This window comes from Saccopteryx leptura, chromosome 3 (assembly GCF_036850995.1).
Source record: "Saccopteryx leptura isolate mSacLep1 chromosome 3, mSacLep1_pri_phased_curated, whole genome shotgun sequence".
Taxonomy (NCBI): domain Eukaryota; kingdom Metazoa; phylum Chordata; class Mammalia; order Chiroptera; family Emballonuridae; genus Saccopteryx; species Saccopteryx leptura.
Window position 1 is genome coordinate 313,959,003 of NC_089505.1, and position 19,009 is coordinate 313,978,011.

The window sequence follows — 19,009 nt, forward strand, 5'->3', positions numbered from 1 at the left end:
CACGGACCGGCCTTTAGGGTGGGATGGATAAATGTATCACATGACCGAGACAAGCGTCAAGAGTGAGTCTTAGATGGATGTAACAGAGGGAATCTGGTCATTTTTTAAAAATAAAACATTGTTCAGACTTAAATATAAATAAAACGGAAATAATGTAAGTTATTTATTCTTTTTCTGCAGACCGGTACCAAATGGTCCAGGGACAGATACCGGTCCACGGCCCGGGGGTTGGGGACCGCTGCTCAGATTCCATTCCGCTCAGTTTATGTCTCAGTTTCATATACATCTTTGAAATATCCCGTAATTTTTGTGAGCAGTGTATTGGGTTTACCTGGGGCATTCTTCCCTGTTGGAACTTCACCTCCAAGACTGTGAATGTGCATTTCTACACAATCCTTTTAAATCAAAGCTAATTAACATACTTTGGATTAATGATGCGTTGATACAAGACACAATGTACTTTATTTTTTTGCTCCATATGACACATTTTTTCCCCCAAAAGAGGAGGGGGAGATGCCCGTGTGACTTATGGAGCAAATGCTCATTTTTTTAGCTTCTGCAGGTTCTCAGACAACTAGAAGAGTATTTGAACATTAAAGTCTGTTCTCATTTGTTAATAACAGTGCTAATGATTGTTAATACTGCTGTTGGGTTTACATTGTTGTAGTATATTTTATTAAATATTTTAACATACCATTTGGTTCAGAATATTGTTTTTCTTATTTTCCTCCTTAAAAGCCTAGGTGCGTCTTATGATCAGATGTGTCTTACGGAGCAAAATATACGGTATTTATGATGTATACAAATGATGTATTATGTCAATTCTTAATTTAGTGAGAGAAAGGGAGGAAGAGACAGGCTCCTGCATTTGCCTCGATTGGAATCCACCCAGCAAGCCCACCAGGGGCAATGCTCTGCCCATCTGGGGCGTTGCTCCATTGCTCAGCAACTGAGCTCTTCTTAGCACCTGAAGTGGAGGCCATGGTGCCATCCTTAGTGCCCAGGGCCAACTCGCTCTAATTGAACCATGGCTGCAGCAGGGGAAGAGAAAGAGAGAAGCGAGAGGGAGGAGGAATGGAAAAGCAGATGGGCGCTTCTCCTGACTGGGAATCGAACCCAGGACAGTCACATACCTGGCCAATGCTCTACCACTGAGCCAACCAGCCAGGGCCATGTCAATTCTTTTAAGCTATTCTTTTATGTCTTTCTGTTAATGGTCAACAGAAAGTTTTTTTAAATTCAGGATAACAGTTTTGTTTAGAAGCCTTCCTTGACAGATAGGCAGAGCTTGTACTTACAGACTGCTTAACGATTTCAGTCCAGTCTGGAGCAACTGCAAACTCAGGATTTTCTTCCAGCCACCTGGGTAGATCCTTCATTGGAGGCGCCATAGCTCCACCCATCTGGGAGAGGCATGGGGAACATGCTTTATAACACATTAGTTCTTTCATCTCCCTCTACCATCTTTAAATATACACATATACACTTACTTATATACATATATTCTGAAAGAACTGGGATTATGATGTCAGAATAAACTCTTTCTAGTATATAAAAAATCAGAGAGATCGATTCCCCTCTTCCCTACGTTTACCTTCTTCCCATTTCGTTTATTAACAACAGGCACCCTTTCCTCTCCTGTCAAAGTGTTTATATCCAATTTATTAGGGTTTCGACATCTATGTCGTTTCTGTTTCGGTTTCTGAAACGAGGAAAACAGCAAATCTGCATTCTTCTGCAAAAAAATAAAAATAAATATATATATATTTAGTAAAGTTATATTTAATACTTATTTTTTCCTGTACAAATATCAAGTCATTTTCAGTTATGATGTATGTTTCAAGAATTATTTTAATTACTAAAAACCATAATTTTCTCTGAAAGGAAAAAGTTCTATTTTTCCCCTATACATTGAGGAACTAAAACACAGAAGCTGAGAATCTGCTTTTCCTTTGTCTAGCAATGAGCCTGTTTAAAGCCTTTTCTCTGAATGCTTAACCAAGTCATGGCATTTCTAAAGGAAACTTTCTCTAGTACCTTGGCTAATTTCTATGCAGTGACTTGAGTGATAGTACCAAGTCATGGCATTTCTAAAGGAAACTTTCTCTAGTACCTTTGCTAATTTCTATGCGGTGACTTGAGTGATAGCACATCAGCAACAGAGGAGAACCGACCGAGGTTGACAGGACCTTCACAGGAGGGCCATTCTGATGGCAGGGACCCAACTCAGACTGAACAAAAGGAAAGGCAGTATCCTACACTTAAGTTTTTAAAAATCAATCACATAGGTATGAAGTAAAAGCTCTGCGTTGCTACCTAGTAAACAGTTTCTGTGATAAATCATCTGGAGATACTGTCTAATGTTTAATCTGAGGCATAACAACTGCTTAAAAAAAGAAGCCAATAAAGTCGTGGGCTGCATTAGCTGGTCAAATCTCTGTAAGTAACCTCTTTAAAAAAAATTTTTTTTTAATTTATTGATTTTATATTATATATAGAGAAAAAAACATCACTTTGTCGTTCCACTTATTTATGCATTCCTGGTTAATTCTTGTATGTGCCCTGACTTGGGATTGAACCCACAATCTTGGTGTAGTAACATCTTCATAGTATTCTGAGCGAGTTAGACCAGGGCTGGAGACCAATTAAAACGCACTCATGAGTGTCATCCCAATAATGAGAGCACCTGGAAACCACACCAGGCAGAGAATAACTGAAGAAATCATGTCTGTTTGGTGAGAGATAGAGAAAGTAAGAAAGTGAATAATGGGTGTCTTCAGGTAACTACAAGGCTGCCCTTCATGTGGGATAGACCTGCAGCTCATTTCTAGATTTATAAAATAACAAAAACTGGGAAACATTCAAGGAAAAGTCAAGCTAAAGGCAGAGGGACCAGGGATTTCTATGTTGTAGAGGAGAACAGAATGGACTGTCCTACGAGATTCCTCCCAGTCCAAGCTCTGGAATACTTACTGGTACATAACTTGGCATATCAACAGTGTAAGCAGGGTGCAGCTTTAGCCATTCAACCAAGTCCTTATTTTTAGGAGCGTCATCCCCCACCAGCCTCGTCCCATCTTCAAGATTTACAACAGGGATCCGTGTGTCGGGGTCCAGCTGTCCAGGAGAAGGAATGTTTCTTGTTGGTGGGGTCTCTATATCTTCTTCAAAAGCTTTGGTCACCTCGGCATCCTCCTGCAGAAAGTTGACAATGGTCTGAATCCTTACACGAAGAGATTGATTCTGGTGACGTACTATCCCAAGAAAATGCTATCCTAGGCCAATGGATCTTTGCTCAGAAAGGGGAAAGAGTTACTTGAAACAATGTCAGTTTTGGAACAGCTATTATGCTAGAAGTTGCAAATTTAAGTAATAAGGTAGAAACTTTACACTCTCTCATGCTCCAGTCTGCGATCTGAAGCAAGCCACTGGGAAGAGCATGACCAGCACTGTTCGGGTCTCACGTGCACAGAAGGCAGCCTCTCAGGCTCTCGAGGATCCACAGATAAGCACCATTAAAAACATTTAATTAAAGTTTATACACAGCTTTCTGGCACTTTGTGAACAGTACTGTTTTGTTGGTAAGGTACAATATTTTATGTCAGGTTAGTGGGGCAACACCAAAAAGATCAACTTTAACTGAAGTCTAGACTCTACCATCCCCCAGCCACTAGTTCTCAAAGTGGTTTGCCAACTTCCTGACATCTTTTATGTCAGCCCTTTTTTCATTCCTACTGCTCTGACTTCCCATCCAAATTACTAAAATATTCCTAAATGGTCTCCCTGATCTAGTTCCGTTCCACCCTTCTTTAACCTAACCTCCACACTGCTATACTAGAGTCAATTATCTAAAACGCACTTTTCTCAGTTCAAAATCTTGTCACATTCTCCTATTTAAACTATTGTGGTAATTGAATCCCCACCACCTTCAATATAAAATCCAGGCCCTTGCATAGCAATCAACGCCCTCCATGATTTGCATCTACCTTATATCCAAACTCTTCTCTGCCAATTCCCCAGCCAACAGCTTTCAGTTCCCAAACATGACAGGTTGGCTCTCTGGCCTCAGGTCCTTTGCATATGCTCTCCTATACCCCTCTTTTCAAGTGGCCAGCTCCTTATAAATGCTACATAATCTTCTAAACTTAACCCAAGTATGACTATCACTAGGGATATTTTCCCTTCTGTTTTTCCTTATATCCTTCTCCCTCCATTTCCATTCTTCCTTTGGGCTCCAAAATTCTCCAACCATGGCTCACAACTATAATACATCATTATTTATTTTAGGCACTGAGTTGTCTAGTGCAAGCATCAGTCCAGCCTTTATTTTCTCATCCCAATGCGTGGCACAGGGGCAGGACCAGCCCTCGCAACACTGCTGAATGCAGGGTGGCTGCTCCCCGACTTTCATGGCAGCACAAAATGGTCTCCAGTTTGAATGCCGACATAATGCATAACCCTCCACAACATCAAAACAACGATAAGAAAAAAAGAAAAAAAATTTAAATATATTCTCTAACATTTATAAGGAGTTTTGAGCTAAATGTGACTTTAGAAAAATAAAAACATCAATAAATTCTAAGGTACAGCTTACGATATATGAAATGAATGACGTGAGCCTTAAGTTTATAGGTCTATATAATTACACCACTGAAACGGCACCAGTTGCAATGACTATTCATTCCTGTGGGTGCTGTGATTCAAGTATTAAACATGAGAGTAAATGAAGAGATGTGAGCTACAGAAAACCCCCAATTTGTTGATGTTGACAAAGAAAGGATTTTTGGTGAACAAAATCTGTCAAAGTGTTAACTAGGTAGAAAGATTAATCACTAGAGATACAACTTGGGGAAGAACACACCTAGAAATAGCATTTTAACTTATGGAGCAAACAGCTGATCCATTATAAGACTCATTTTCATAAGATTTGAAAAGTATCGATGTGCTCAGCAAAAATAACCATTACTGTAACTTGTGCACTGATAATAAATTTTGAGAATTAACTTAAAGCACCTGGATGCTTCTGTTTTACTCAGAACTCACCACGGGGGCAAAGTTAATTCAGTGAATGCTATTTTGTAATTTCTAGACTTTAATTCAACCATGCCTTTTCTTACTCTTCTAAGATACTAAGCTTTCTCTAGTTTTAAGAACAGAAAATGGGCAAATAATCATAGAGATGGAAAAGAGTGAGAAAAAAACCCCATTAAAACAAACAACCGCTCCCCCAGTTTCAAACTGCAGAGCTTCCCAGAGTGTGTCTTGCTGCCCAGGGGAAGGGCTCACGGTCCGCGCAGCGCCGGCCCCTCCTGCACACACACAAGGAGCTCCAGTGCCACTAGGAAGATTAGGATTTCAAATCAACAGGCAGAAGACAGCTCGTGCTCATCAGCCTTTAAAGGGGAGCCACATCTAATCAGGCTCTTTGGGTAAAACCCTTGTCGTTAGGTAGCACATTTTTAGGTGGCGTGGCTGACACAGATTAGGGAAGAGAGTTTTGATTACACTGCACTCGTGTCCTTTGAATTGGAAAGTAAAATGTCAGAATCCATTGGCATACATAGTTCATTCAAACCTAAACAAGCACAGATCCTTATTCAGTTGAGATTTTTTAACTATCTAGTTATGGGGTGGGAGAATTTGCAATCCCTAACTTGGTATGTGAATACATATGTTACGTCTGAAGCTAAACACTTATCCTAAGCTAATAGACATGAGGCTTAAAATACAGCAGTATTTTTTTTTTAAGAGCAAACGCTTTTTCCACCTCAAGAATTCAGAGATAATGATTACAGGCTCCAAAGAACACGTGTCTGTTTGGGGCTCGCCTTCCCAGAGTAATCAATACATCAGAATCCTGGGAAGAGTGCATCTCCCAGAGACAGCTGGTTCAGGCTGAGTGATCTGTATCGATGTTCAACACACTTCTCCAGCTCAGAACCAGGTAATTCTGTTTCTCTGGTGGAAGAAGCCAGCGCTCATGCCCCGTCCCTGAGAGAAGCACAGGCCAGGGTCACGGGCAGTGCAGGCACCCCGGCTGTCAACACGGGCACACACAAGGGGAGCGAGCTCCTGGACTTACTGCACTCAATGACGTCCGTTTGTGGCTCATGAAAAGCAGATCGAGGCCCTCCACGTTTTTCCTCCTTCCCCGCCTCCTCTTCATGGGAGGCTCCCCATCCACTAGGGAGCCGTTGAGCAGATGCCTCGTGGGTGTGCGTGACAGCCCTGCCTGGAGCAGCTCCATCTGAGTCTTAAAGGCATCAGACACTGGTGTTGAGACGTTAGGCAAGATAAACTTTGAAGTGAGAGATGAAAAATTTGAGGTAGAGCTTGTCGCCTCTCTTGAGGCCTTTGATAAATCCACAACTTTTTCTTGTCCGTTTTCTGAGACCACCTGAGACTCCCGAAGCTGGGCGACCATCTCCATGAGGTTTCTCCGCTTGGCAGCTCTTTCGGCCTCAATTTCAATTTTTCTCCTCCTCCTCCTCCGCTGACGAGGGACGGAGAGGTTGAGGGCATCTTCCTATTGAGAAATTCCAACAAAACAATGAGCCCAACTGTATCTGCCATGCGAGCTGGCGTCCAGAACTAAAGAAAGGGAAGCTTAAGGAACAAAACATTCACAACTGTTCAACAAAGCTGAGAAAACAGCAGCCGTATTTCTAAGTGGGACCAGTGAAACACAAGCCTCCAAACCGAAGGCAGATTCAGAGAGCTGAACTTTAAACTGCGAAAGCCACCGCTCTGACCCACCTTTGACAACTGCGGAGAAGTCGTGATGTCCTCGCTCCCGCTGATACTAGCCTGGCCGACCATCGAGAGCTCGGCAAAGCTCCTCTTCTGCAGGGGACTGTCCACGGTGGGCGGCGTGTACCCAGGGATGAGGCCCTGGAAATCAAACATCTGGCGCCTATTTACTGGCCATTTGCCTTTCAGCACTGCTTCGCAGATATTATCTAATCGGTTTATCATCACTCGATCCTGGAGGGAGAAGAGAAGTCACATGAAACTGCAACAAAGACCTGGTGAAAGTGACTAGGTAAATATTTCCATCAAGATGCTGAAGAACAGCCTGATCAGGTGGCACAGTGGGTAGACTATTGGCCTGGGACACTCAGGACTCAGGTTTAAAACCCCGAGGTTGCTGGCTTGAGTGCAGGCTCATCCGACTTGAACACAGGCTCATCCGGCTTAAGCGCGGGGTCACCGGCTTGAGTATGGGATCACAGATATGACCCCATGGTCGCTGGCTTGAGCCCAAGGTCACTGGCTTGAGCAAGGGGTCACTGGCTTGGCTGGAGCCCCTTGGTTAAGGCCCATATAAAAAAGCAATCAATGAACAACAAAGGTGCCACAACTATATGATGATGCTTCTCATTTCTCTCCCTTCCTGACTGTCTATCCCTGTCTGTCCCTCTCTCTCTCTCTAAACAAAAAAGATTCTAAAAAGCATAAAAGGTTTAAAAGTCAACTGCTGGACAACATGTAAAAGGAAACAAACAAGCCAGTAAATAAACTGCACCGAACTGCTTGCTGTGGCGGAAGGTGCTCAGCAGTCCCAGTACAGAAAACCTGCTCTCTGCAGTTGTGAACTGTAAGCACATACATTAGGAAACACTACGTGACCATCGCCTCTGAAACGTGCCCATATTTTAGAAGTAACTTTTACTAAAGCTAAAGGATTGTTGGTGGATGTCTGCAGATAACAATGCATTTAGCTCTGGACGCTCTGGTGCTTCAGATCCACAGGCGGGATCCCAGTCTGTCCCGGGAAGTGAAACATCATTAGCGTCACTATTAATAAAGTTCAGCATTACGAAATGGGCACCAACCTAGGAGTACCTAATGAATGTCAATTTGCATTCCCCACCTATTATCACTTCAAATTTCATTGAAGCGTGTACATTAAAATTTTCTAATTACAGCTCTTAGACCCAGTTTCCATAGATTAAAAGTGCCTGCCTTCTACTATAGACCTGACTGATCTGGGAACTCCCTTCTATACTCGATAAGGGAGATTAGCATAACGAAGGAATTGAGAGGGCACACAGAGAAAAAGATGTCTTTGACAATGTACTTTTTAGTTCAAAATTTCACATGGTTTCTTATGCAACTAACAGTATGGAAGGCCAGCCGAGGGATGAGTCAACTGGAGCCATTTTTGTGTTGTTTGTTTTAAACCAGACAGCCCTGCTACAGTAATTAGAATAATTATTTCCCTACCCCCCCCAAAAAAAAACCAGACCAAATTACAAAGGGATTTATTATAAAATTATGCTAGTTAGCCAAAAATGTAATTTCCACTTTGCTTTTGGTTATAGATAATTACATTTGGAATTACTGAATAACATATTGGATCAAATGGGTTAACAGCCCACCTTTTCCCGAGTGAAGAAGACTAGGTTTCCAAATGCGTAAAAATTGTCTCAAATCTGAGAGTTCTACTTCAGATAGAACACATGGTTTTAAAAGTCCACACATTTTCCTGTGCACTGTTGGTGGGACTATAAATGGTATAACCATCAGTATAGAAAAACAGTATGGAGGCTTCTTAAAAAACTGAATCTAGAACTAGCATATGACCCAGCAACCCACTTCCGGGCACATGCAGAGGAACTGAGAGCAGGATCTCAGTGGGATGCTGACGCGCTCTGCTCACAGGAGCACTACAGCGAGCCCAGAGATAGAAGGACCCCAAATGCCCCATGGAGGAATGAACAAATCAAGAAAACATAGTATACACATACAACTGAATAGTATTCTGCCCTAACAAGGAAATCCAGTCACATGTATAAACCTGAGGACATTATCCTAAATAAAATAAACCAGTCACAAAAGGACAAATATAATATAATTCCAGTTATATGAAGTATTTAAGAGGAGCCAAATTCACAGGAACATAAAGAATAGTGGTTGCCAAGGGGTAGGGGAAGGAGCTGTTTAATGGGTATAAAGTTTCAGTCACGCAAGATAAAAAGTTCTGAAGATCTGCTGAACAGTATGAATACACTTAAGATTACAGAGCTACACACTTAAAATTGTTTAACATAAAGTTCATGTTATGTAGTTTTCACCTCAATAAAAATTTTTTTTCAAGCCCACACATTTTGTATTGTCCAAGGGTTAAGTCTGTTAAAGCAATTATCCGTATGTGCTGGATAACACCATTATCACCCTCAGAAACCTCCAGGGGCAAAGAGCCATATAAACTGCTCTATTTCTTATTCGCTTTCTTCATGTCACACCTTTCCTATCCTATCACAAATGACTTTTTTTCTTTGGGCTTCTCCAGATATACTGTGTCAAAATTTTGCCTTAAAATTATTTCAAAAATCAAGCCAGAACAATTTCTTCCACCCCACCCTTTCTTGGTCAACTAAACAAAACAACAAAAAATCCACCAACCTTAGGCCAAAATGAGAAGGCAAATGTTCTCTCATGGAGGAGCTGAGCTACCGAAGGATCTCCATCCTCCATGTAGAATCCATCCCGGGTCTCGTCCCTGGCGGTGCTCATGGAAGCATTGCTTTCTTCATCAAAGTTCTTGCCTCTGGAGACAGCTCCTGCTGAGAAATGAACGAACGTGCATTACTCACAACCAGACTATCACTGAAAAAGCTGAGAAAGGTGAATGCCAGCCAAGCTCCATTTTACTGGGTGCCTACAATATGGCTAGAATAGCATTATGCATTTTACAAATCTTGTCGTTTCAAGACTGTAACCGCCCTTTCATGTGAACGGTTACTCCCATTTTACAGATGAGGAAGCAGAGGCTTAGGCTTAGGAGGTTACATCACTAATCGTCCGACATTGTACAAGTAAATCTCAGAGGAGGCTGGAGGACAACTAAGCCTCTGACTCAGGAACACATGTCCCCCAAAGAAAAAAGAGGCTAGCGTATCAGCCACGTGCAAAGTCCCAGCTCCACGGAACACCACGATATGCCTGATCTTGTGACTTACAAAGAAAACTGGTTATTTTCGGATTCTACTCCTACCTTTTGCTTTTGAATCATAACTTTCAATTAGGCATTATTTGTTTAAAAATAACTATCAGTATTTACTCAGTAGATCACTCCTCTCCCTCACATTTAACTGTCCAAATTAAAATCACTTGGAATTTTTCATTTTAACGCTGCTCCTTACAAAGTTAACCCTTATTCTTAATCCAGAAATTATGTGTGCATAAAACTCTTTGGAGTATCATGTTTCCATGCCTTATCAGAGCAGAACATACATCTAAATATAACCTAAAATTATGCCTTTACAGAGGAAAATGTGAAACAAAAAGAGCCCCTGTCACGTGACATGAAATTCGGCACGCTGCCACTGCCGCCGTGCAGGAGAGAGGCTCAGGTGGTCAGGCGTTACCTTCGGGCTGGGAGGATTCTTCGGACTTATCATCATCCTCCAGCTTCTCCTCCTCGTCCTCTTCAGAGCCCTTCTCGGAAATGGACTTGGGCCCCGTGTCCGTGCTGACCTCCATCCCTTTCAGCTCACTTTTCACAGAACTGGCCTCAGCCTCACATTCCGGCTTCCTGTCCTTTTCCGCACCCTCAGCTTCCTCCTCCTCCTCTTTCACTGCAGGTTTCTCCAGGGCGGCTGTGTTCTCAGACTCCTCCCCTTTGCCTTCAGTTTGTCCCACCACCTTCTCCTCCTGAACGTGAGTGGATGAGATGACTGCAGGAGTCTGGCCAAATCCAACGGCCAGTGGGGTCAAGGTTGATATATTGCCAGCCCCTCTGTTCTGAGCAAAGTTTTTGTGTGCGTCCAAGAAGGACAGCTCAGGGTCGTTGAGGATGTGGTAGTCAGTCCGACTGACCCCGTGTTTAGCAGCGCCCACGAGCAAGTCCCTATCATGGCGTCCGCATTCCCACCACTCCGGCAAGTCCAGGCTCGGCTGGCAGAGCTTCAGCCTCTCCCTGAGCTGGGGGTGATGGAGAACCTGCTCGCGTATTTTCCGGAGCAGCTCGATGCGGTAGAGAGTTCTAGAGGCACGCTCTTCTGTAATTGGCTCGATCATGGAGAGGTCGGGTGGTTCTGAAAACATGAAAACAATCGTGTTTATTTGGGAAAAACCCAAGAAGGCTTTAAATTGTCCACTCTCTTATTTTTCACTTCATTAGCCTTTTAGAATAGAACTTTTGTTACTAAAAATGTACCTACCATCGTCGGGCTTAGTGGGCATTCGACACACTCGCCTACACATGGCCACAAAGCAACTGAAGTATTTCTCCAAACTTTCATCAGACTTTTTGTCCAGTCTGGCAAAGGCTCGAAACTGGTTCCAATCAAACTGTTGTTTCATGGGGTCAAAAATAACCCCAAAAGTGGATACCACACGGTAAAAATCAGCCTCTTCCCTTCTCGTCCACCTATTAGGAAAGAAGACATTAGCCTAAATTGTAATTGAGTAAAAAGGCTTCAAAGATTATTATTTCTTCTCCTCTTTTGTCCTAAACTTAACACCCCGTACTCCTTTTGGGGGTGAGGAGACAGACTGCTTCAATGGTCATTATGTCGCATGTGGTTTCGGCCTCTTGCAGGCAGACCTAAAGGAGCAGAGCAAAGAGGAACGTACCAGGAGTTGAGTAAAACCCTGGAAAAAACTCACTTCTGCCGTTTCTCAGATATTATAGCTTCCCTTTCCGCTTCTAGTGCTCTCACTTCCTCCCGGGGCCGCCGTCTCCGCCGGTCAGTCTTCATTAGGGCCTCTTGCCTCATTTGTTGCCTTTTATAGCTGCGCTGATAGGCAGTAATGAGCCGGCGCAGACGGGTGGTCAAGGTTGAGGTGTTAGGCCAGTAAAGTTGGCCTAACTCAGCATTACTCTCACTGTGCTTGCCTGGGGAATTGGAAAAAATATTTTTGAAATGTGTAGCTGCAATCTTGCAATACACAGGGTTTTCCATCAAATCAAGATGACTCATTAACATTCAAATGATGGTGTAGAAAGGGGATCACAGTGCCTTCATTTTCAAAATATAAAAAATAATATTAGTATGAAACTTATGAACTATTTTTTTTTAATCCTTGGGGGGGGGGAACATTTACTTATCAATCCTACATAAAGAAACATACTTTACATCATGAACTACATTATAAGGGTGTTCTCTTATAATAATCTTGAGCTTAAAAAAATCACTTAATTGTTAGCTAATGATCTGACCTTAGGCAGAAAGTCAGTATTTTATATAAAGTGGTAATATTTCAGATACTTGGCAAATGCCCAACTCTCAAGAGTTATTATTTCTTTGTGCTTTTTTTTTTTTTTGATAAATACTTCTAAAAACACTTAAAAGTGTTCACTAACTGGTGTAAAACAAATATATAAATTATCTAATCCAAAAAAGTAGTTATTTTATCAAAGAAACTCAATATAATGGAAAACCAATACTAAACAAGAATCAAAACTTTTCACAAAAGAGAGGATCAGGCCCTGGCCGGTTGGCTCAGTGGTAGAGTGCCAGCCCAGTGTGTGGAAGTCCCGGGTTCGATTCCCAAACAGGACACACAGAAGAGGCCATATGCTTTTCCACCCCTCCCCTCCCCCTCCTCTCTCTTTTTTTCTCTCTTCCCCTCCTCCCACATCCATGGCTCATTCAAGCAAGTTGGCCCGGGCACTGAGGATGGCACCATGGCCTCGCCTCAGGCACTAAAATAGCTAGGTTGCCAAGCAACGGAGGAACGGAGCATCACCCAGTAGGGGGCTTGCCGGGTGGATTCTAGTTGCAGCACAAGAGGAGTCTGTCTCTCTGCCTCCCTGCCTCTCAATTTAAAAAAAAAGAGAGAGAGAGAGAGGATCAGTGTAGATGAAATCACACACTGAGGCCCACGTCACGAGGGCCACCGCCCACATGGCACACTCGTGCCCACACCTGCGGATGGCGCCCTACCTGTGGTGCGGATCTCCATGGAGTCCTCCTTATCTTCGGGGGGAGAACTGGCAAATTCCTTGAAAGCAAAGCAAGAAATTGAATTATTTTAATTTGGGATTTCATTTTGCTTTCTTCTAATAAAGAAAAGCCCATTATTTATAAAGTTTAACAAGTCCTGTGTGGGCAGATACTATTTTACTGGTGCTGTAAAAGTCAACAGACTCAGATTCTTACATCTATTTCATCCTTGAATGGTGTTCTGGTTGGTTTATATTCTGGGTCTTCATCTTCTCTATCAAATTCTCCCCTATATAAAAAATATTTTTAATGTTTAAATCATACTGATACAAACAGACTGAAGTGAACTACCTAATGCAACTTTTAACTCTGGCTTTAACATCAAAAGCCATTCTACATATCAGTATTAAAACATGCAGTTGTAGCGGGAGGGGGGTTGTGGGAGGATCGGGGGTGAGGGTAACTGTCATTTAGAAAAGACAAACAAGTTACAGGTTTTGCAGATACTACATGTTGAAATAATCATTATGATATATACACAGGCTATCCTGGTAAAGTCACTTAGTTCAAATCAGACGCAATATATAGTGCATAGTGCAGTGCAAGCACTGAACCCTGCCAGTGGATGCAATACTGATGTAAAGTTTATTAAAATTTTAAAATGTCCTTCTTACCCATCACCGCCATCTGCTAGCATGTCTGTTCCTCTCTGCTCAGCAGCTATGGCCTTGGCATCAGGCATACCAACTCGTTCCAGAAAGCACAGTGCGGGGTCAGCTCGCATGGAATTGTACTTCTCGTAGCCTGTGCCGCCCCCACCAGCCCAGAGGACACACACAAAGACAATGAAAGGCCCGTCACTGACAAAGTCACAGCACTGCCACAACACGCAAGCTTTGTGTCTCACTTAAGATGATCACTTATGTTGTGTTTAAAAGAACCTTACTTCAGTACATCATTCTATGGAACACTCAATTCCAGGGCAGATTTGGGGAGGTCAAGTTACATTCCAGGGATGTTATCAGAATGACCACAAATACTAAGAGAAAAACACGTTCAGAATAACTAACTGCAAGATGCTTGGGAAAATTTCTGACTCTATTTTGCCCAGGATCTAATTTTGCTTGACATTCGAAGGGCTTTGTAATGCTCCTGTATGACCTCCGCAGAGGTACTCCGAGTCCACCCCGTCCTCCGGGTGAGCACCCTCAGTTCTGCAGAAGCTTCCACTACCAGCTGAAAACCCCTGTCTACCCCAGGCCAGCGAACCTGTCTTACTGGGTTTAGGATGATGCATGTCAGCAAGATGACACTGTTCCCTCTATGGTTTTCAAACTGCAATTTGCTTTTTGACTGCCCAAGTTGACTAGATGGGAAATGGCAGATCCCAACAGTGCAGTGCGGGAAAAATGATTTTTAGGCTGAGCTCACAAAACGAGGCTGCGGTACGTAGGCAGAGCAGCACAATTCAATTAGGATGTGTACTACAACACCCCGCTCCTAACTGCTGTAGAGCCGCAAGCCAAACTATAATCATGAAAGGTTTTATAAGCCATCATTCTCCCCTTTAGTCAGGCTGGGCTGCTGAGACTACCTCGGTGACCTCCTGAGAATTGGGATTATAATCAGGAATCGCTCACTGTATATATCATGCCAGTTCTGCATCCCCAGCCTTTCAAAGTTAACAAGGCTGCATCCCACTCAGGGGAGCCGAGAGTTCTCAGCACTGACATTTGTGAAATATTGCTTGGAACAAAGCCCAGGAGGCACTTGTACAGATTAATAGCAGAGGTTAAGCCCACCGTCCACTTTGACACGGGCTGGCAGAGTTAGCAAGGGGAGCCGTGCTGGAAGCAAAGTTTAGGGAGAGCTATAGGACAATTTGGCTATTATTAAAACAAATATGGTTTTGGTTTTATTTACAGCCAAGAAAGAAATGTTTTCTTCTCAAATACTGCACAAACATTCAAAAACAGCATCTGATATTTACAGTTCATATTAGAATTTTAGTGCAGGAAAATGGTAGATGCCAAGAGTCCTTTGGAACTATCCTTGTTAATATTATGACTTTGAAAAAGAGTATTCAAAGTGTTCTAAATAAAGACAAAGCCACACGGGCAAGATATGGTCAAACACACATGTCACTTACCATGTTTGAACACTCCAATTAGGAGGGACTTATCCGCTTCCTTATCCCACCAATCTGCGGGGACCTCGGCGTGGAAAGGCTCAGGTATCCACACGTCGGCTTCACTAGAAAGACAACCGTTTGCATAATATTTAAAACAAATACCAATATGAAAAAAGAATTCCAAGTAATGAACATGACACACGCATTCGCGTGCCCCCTCCCCCAAATAAGCACCTGGGCATCACAGAGAGAAATAGGCAAAGGTTAAAAGAAGGCATAAGTCAGTCACTTTCTGCCATGACCAGAAATGAACTTTATCACCCAGGGTCCTATTTTAAAGGTCATCACAGAACACCAGTGATTTAGTCATAACCTTGCTATGTGCGCACGGGCGTGTGCGCACGCTCACACACACACAGAGACTTTCCCTGATTCTCATCACTTCCCCAGCTTGTAGGACAAACACAGCATTCAAGATGCACAAATGGAGGTGTGCTTCTAATGGTTTATGAAGGTTTTGGAACATGATCCATGATGTTTTCCGGCTACCCAGATTATCGCAGGGAGGCAGAGAACAACGTGCTCGTGCACTAACCTTGAGTCAGCACCCTCTAAGATCTTATCTGCCTGGTCTCCTATAACTTCTTGTCTTAGGTAGTACAGCATGCGGACACGCAGCAGGACCCTGGAGAGGAAGACAGAGGGGGGGAAAAAGTTCTTAACTTCAGGACTGTTTGCCAACAGTGGCTTTTGGCAGCTGCTGCTGTTCATCCATCATCCTGCCAAGGCTGATTAGCCATGCTGTATGGTAGGCTTGAAGCGTGACAGATGGTGGCACATAATCACCTCTGTGTGGTGCTTTCTGCTGGCTTCCAACAGGCCTGCCTGGCAACGGCTCACACTGCACAGAGAGGGACCGAGCTCAGCCCAGCCCAGGCGCACTTCATTTAGTTCTACCTAGTGCAGCTTGTGAAGTTTAGACACGTACCCTACCATTGCCTCTGAAGTATTGAAGCAAGTTTGTAAACAACTGAGCAGATGGCTTTCAGTAACTGTTCTGCTTCATTATCTCATAAAATTTCCTCAGCTGCTGCCTTAATACCATTTTTGGAAGCACATCAGAAGTTGTAGGAATAAACGCGATATAAAATCTGGTTTTACTACCTTACAATAAACCCTCAATATGGAATGTCAGGTTTTTCAGATTATAGGACCTTGCTTCCGAGAAAGGAAGATGGCAATGGCGGGTGGGTCTTCATTCTTCTCCCTTAAGGAATATTAAATATTTTTTATTTCTTCTAGTTTATATAACCTGGGAGTCTAAGTTATAGCTTAAAAATAATAAAACATTACAAAGGCGATTAAAATATGTTTAATTCATTGAAGCTTTTAGTCATTTTCAAGGAAGCAGTGTTTAAACACCCTTGGAATGCTAGGAACCAGATTTTCAATCTCAGTTGGATTTCCTCAATAGCATTAAACATAATTTTTTCAATAAAGCCCACCTGGTAAGTCCTGTTGGCCTATGTCTACTCCGAGTCGAACATCTCCTGCTGGGCAGGACTGATATTTGAGACTACTTCCTTGTCCCTGAGCAAATGACAATACCAAGTGCTATTTCCCCTGCAGGGTAATCCCAACACACACTTTAAAACCAACGTTTCATATATACTAGCTCATTTCATCTTCACAATGACACTAGGACAGAGTGTGGCAAGTTACAGTTTCCATTTCACAAACATGAAAACTGAGGCTAATAGAAAGCAAGTGGCATAGCCAAGGTCACACAGTCACCTTGAGCATCGATCATGCAAAATTAGGCTTCTGACTACATCACTTCACACTGACTTTCAGGACATGGCAACTGTCCTTGAAAATATCAAGTGACAACTCGGGGCAGCTTCAAACCAGACTACTGTCCATAAACAAACAGGGACTTTCTTCTCCCCCCGGAGGCTGCTCCTGGCCAGCGTGGGCTCCAGCCGGGCAAAGTGTGAGGCTGTCAATGTGTGAATACACTCCAAGGTAAACATCACTCTGGGTAACCTTTTTTCTTTAATTTCTTTCTTTTTATAATATTTAAAATCAGCCGTGGCACATGACGCGGCACGTGACACAGCAAAAAAAAGTGACAGCATGGGCCTCTGTGGCTGGCACCTGTGTCTCTCCAGTGAGGGGGCTGCTGGGCCAGATCTCCTGAGAATGTGCAGAGGATGCTCAGAAAGGTCACTCCAAAGGAAACGCCCTCCGTCCTGGGCTGCATTCCCCTTTATTCACAAAAACTCAGCACAGCGGTAGAGATCCTAACGGTTTCTGCTGTCTTTTGACAGAAGACAAAGTTTTCTACTCCAGGAGGAATTTCAGTTATGTGGAGGCTTTTATGAACTAACTGAATGTCATCTTTTTTCTGAAGGTAAAAATTAAAACCAATACAACTGGCAAGCTCAATGCCCCTGAGGAAGACACGGCAGGTGCTGGCAGGATAAGGGGGTAGACGGGAGCCTCTGACCTGAGGAAGCTTACACCCGGTAAGTCAGACAGGACAGGATGGGGCCCCAGACCTCACTCACATTGCACTGGCTGCCACACTCGGGACCGTTTTCATGACCAGCACCCAGTCTTGGACTATACCCGGCATTAAACTGTCCTGTCTACTTTGTCTCCTCTAATAGAGACAGTTGCTCTTACTTCGTTTCTTGAACTTTGAGGAGAACTGGCCAGCTGTTTTCTAGAAGGTTCTCCATTTGGGTCTCATTTTCTCTCTGACCCATCCTAACAGCTCCTCACTTGAGCTCCTTCAGTCTTGGGAAGTGAGCCTCTTCCAAGAGGCTTGTCTGAGAGAGCAGATGGGAGGCAGTGCCACTCCTGAGGCCAAGGGGACAGGTGTGCAGACCGCTAGGGACACCTCACATACCCATCAGGGAGGGCACCCTATAGAAGTCTGTTACTGACAGAGAAGACGAAATGAAAAACCACCACACGCACTGGACCGCAGCCACTGTTCCCACACTTGCCCACTTCACTTACAGTCTGAATCCAGAACTCACAAGGTTATTGACCCAAAGTTCATGTAAACCACAAGAAAACAAGTTCTCCCAACAGCTAGGAGCGGGGCAGGACGTTAGGGAGAACAATCATGCTACAGTAACAACAAAGTTTCTGAGGCATCAAAATGGTTTGAGGTAATGATTTTGAAGGCTAAGAAAGAAAAATATTTGTCCATCAAAATCTAAAGATAGCAATCAAAGCTAGGCCCTGAAAACACTTTCATTTAAAAAGAGGTGAGAACCATTAGTCAGTGCATGGGGGGGGGGGGGGGGGCGGTGCTCTCCAGGACTTACTTCATTTTCATGTGAGGGCTCAAACAACTCTGAGGGGCAGGCAGGCTTCTAAGGTGGGCGGGGTGGTCACGGGCAAGGGGGCTGCCTCATTGGTCTGGGCCTCCATCTGGCCCTGCCCTTTAACTAGCTTAGGGACCTTAAGTATCCGAGTCTCTGTTTCCTTGTCAGGAAGAGGAGGATAAAATAGCACTACTTATCTTAGACAACTCAAACACAACCCATATGAAGCGAGAGGCACAGTGCAGTTTTATGTGCTCAGACTTTGGTTGCTAATTTTAAAAAGAGAGATACAGATACATTTATTTATATCCCTCCTCATTGGCTTGAGATCTTGTTGCAGAGCCCTAACTGACAAGCACGGACAGTGAGGCTTACGGAGGCTGGGAACCTGCCCCAGGTGGTGCAAAGCTGGGGGTGGGGCCGGCAGAGGCAGGGCAGCCTGCTGCTGAATAATGTGTGCCCAGAGCCAGGAAAGAATCTACATATGCAGATAATAGTTTACAAAGGAGACAGCAGAGGTTCCAGAAATGAAATAAATTTAGATATGATTCTAAACTCACAAGGTAAGCAAAAAAACCAAAAAACAAAAACAAAAAACCCAACAACTAAGGTATTATTAAGAAAAAATAACACAAAAATAC

At 43.3% G+C, this 19,009-nt stretch overlaps 1 protein-coding gene across 6 annotated transcripts in view; it reads right to left on the reverse strand.

Moving 5' to 3' along the window:
• Positions 1 to 19,009, reverse strand: part of CHD7 (chromodomain helicase DNA binding protein 7) — a 204,129-nt gene that overhangs the window by 3,227 nt on the left and 181,893 nt on the right. For 5 of the 6 annotated variants that reach the window (XM_066378998.1, XM_066378992.1, XM_066378996.1 and 2 more), the window contains 14 exons: positions 15,623 to 15,712; positions 15,046 to 15,149; positions 13,571 to 13,700; positions 13,113 to 13,185; positions 12,897 to 12,954; positions 11,617 to 11,845; positions 11,169 to 11,377; positions 10,374 to 11,042; positions 9,409 to 9,569; positions 6,757 to 6,984; positions 6,083 to 6,526; positions 2,974 to 3,195; positions 1,595 to 1,735; positions 1,299 to 1,403 (listed from right to left, as the gene is read on the reverse strand). In XM_066378998.1, the coding sequence (XP_066235095.1) occupies positions 1,299 to 1,403; positions 1,595 to 1,735; positions 2,974 to 3,195; positions 6,083 to 6,526; positions 6,757 to 6,984; positions 9,409 to 9,569; positions 10,374 to 11,042; positions 11,169 to 11,377; positions 11,617 to 11,845; positions 12,897 to 12,954; positions 13,113 to 13,185; positions 13,571 to 13,700; positions 15,046 to 15,149; positions 15,623 to 15,712 (2,863 nt within the window). The remainder of the gene's footprint in view (positions 1 to 1,298; positions 1,404 to 1,594; positions 1,736 to 2,973; positions 3,196 to 6,082; positions 6,527 to 6,756; positions 6,985 to 9,408; positions 9,570 to 10,373; positions 11,043 to 11,168; positions 11,378 to 11,616; positions 11,846 to 12,896; positions 12,955 to 13,112; positions 13,186 to 13,570; positions 13,701 to 15,045; positions 15,150 to 15,622; positions 15,713 to 19,009) is intronic. The other variant, XM_066378993.1, reaches the window with a different exon arrangement.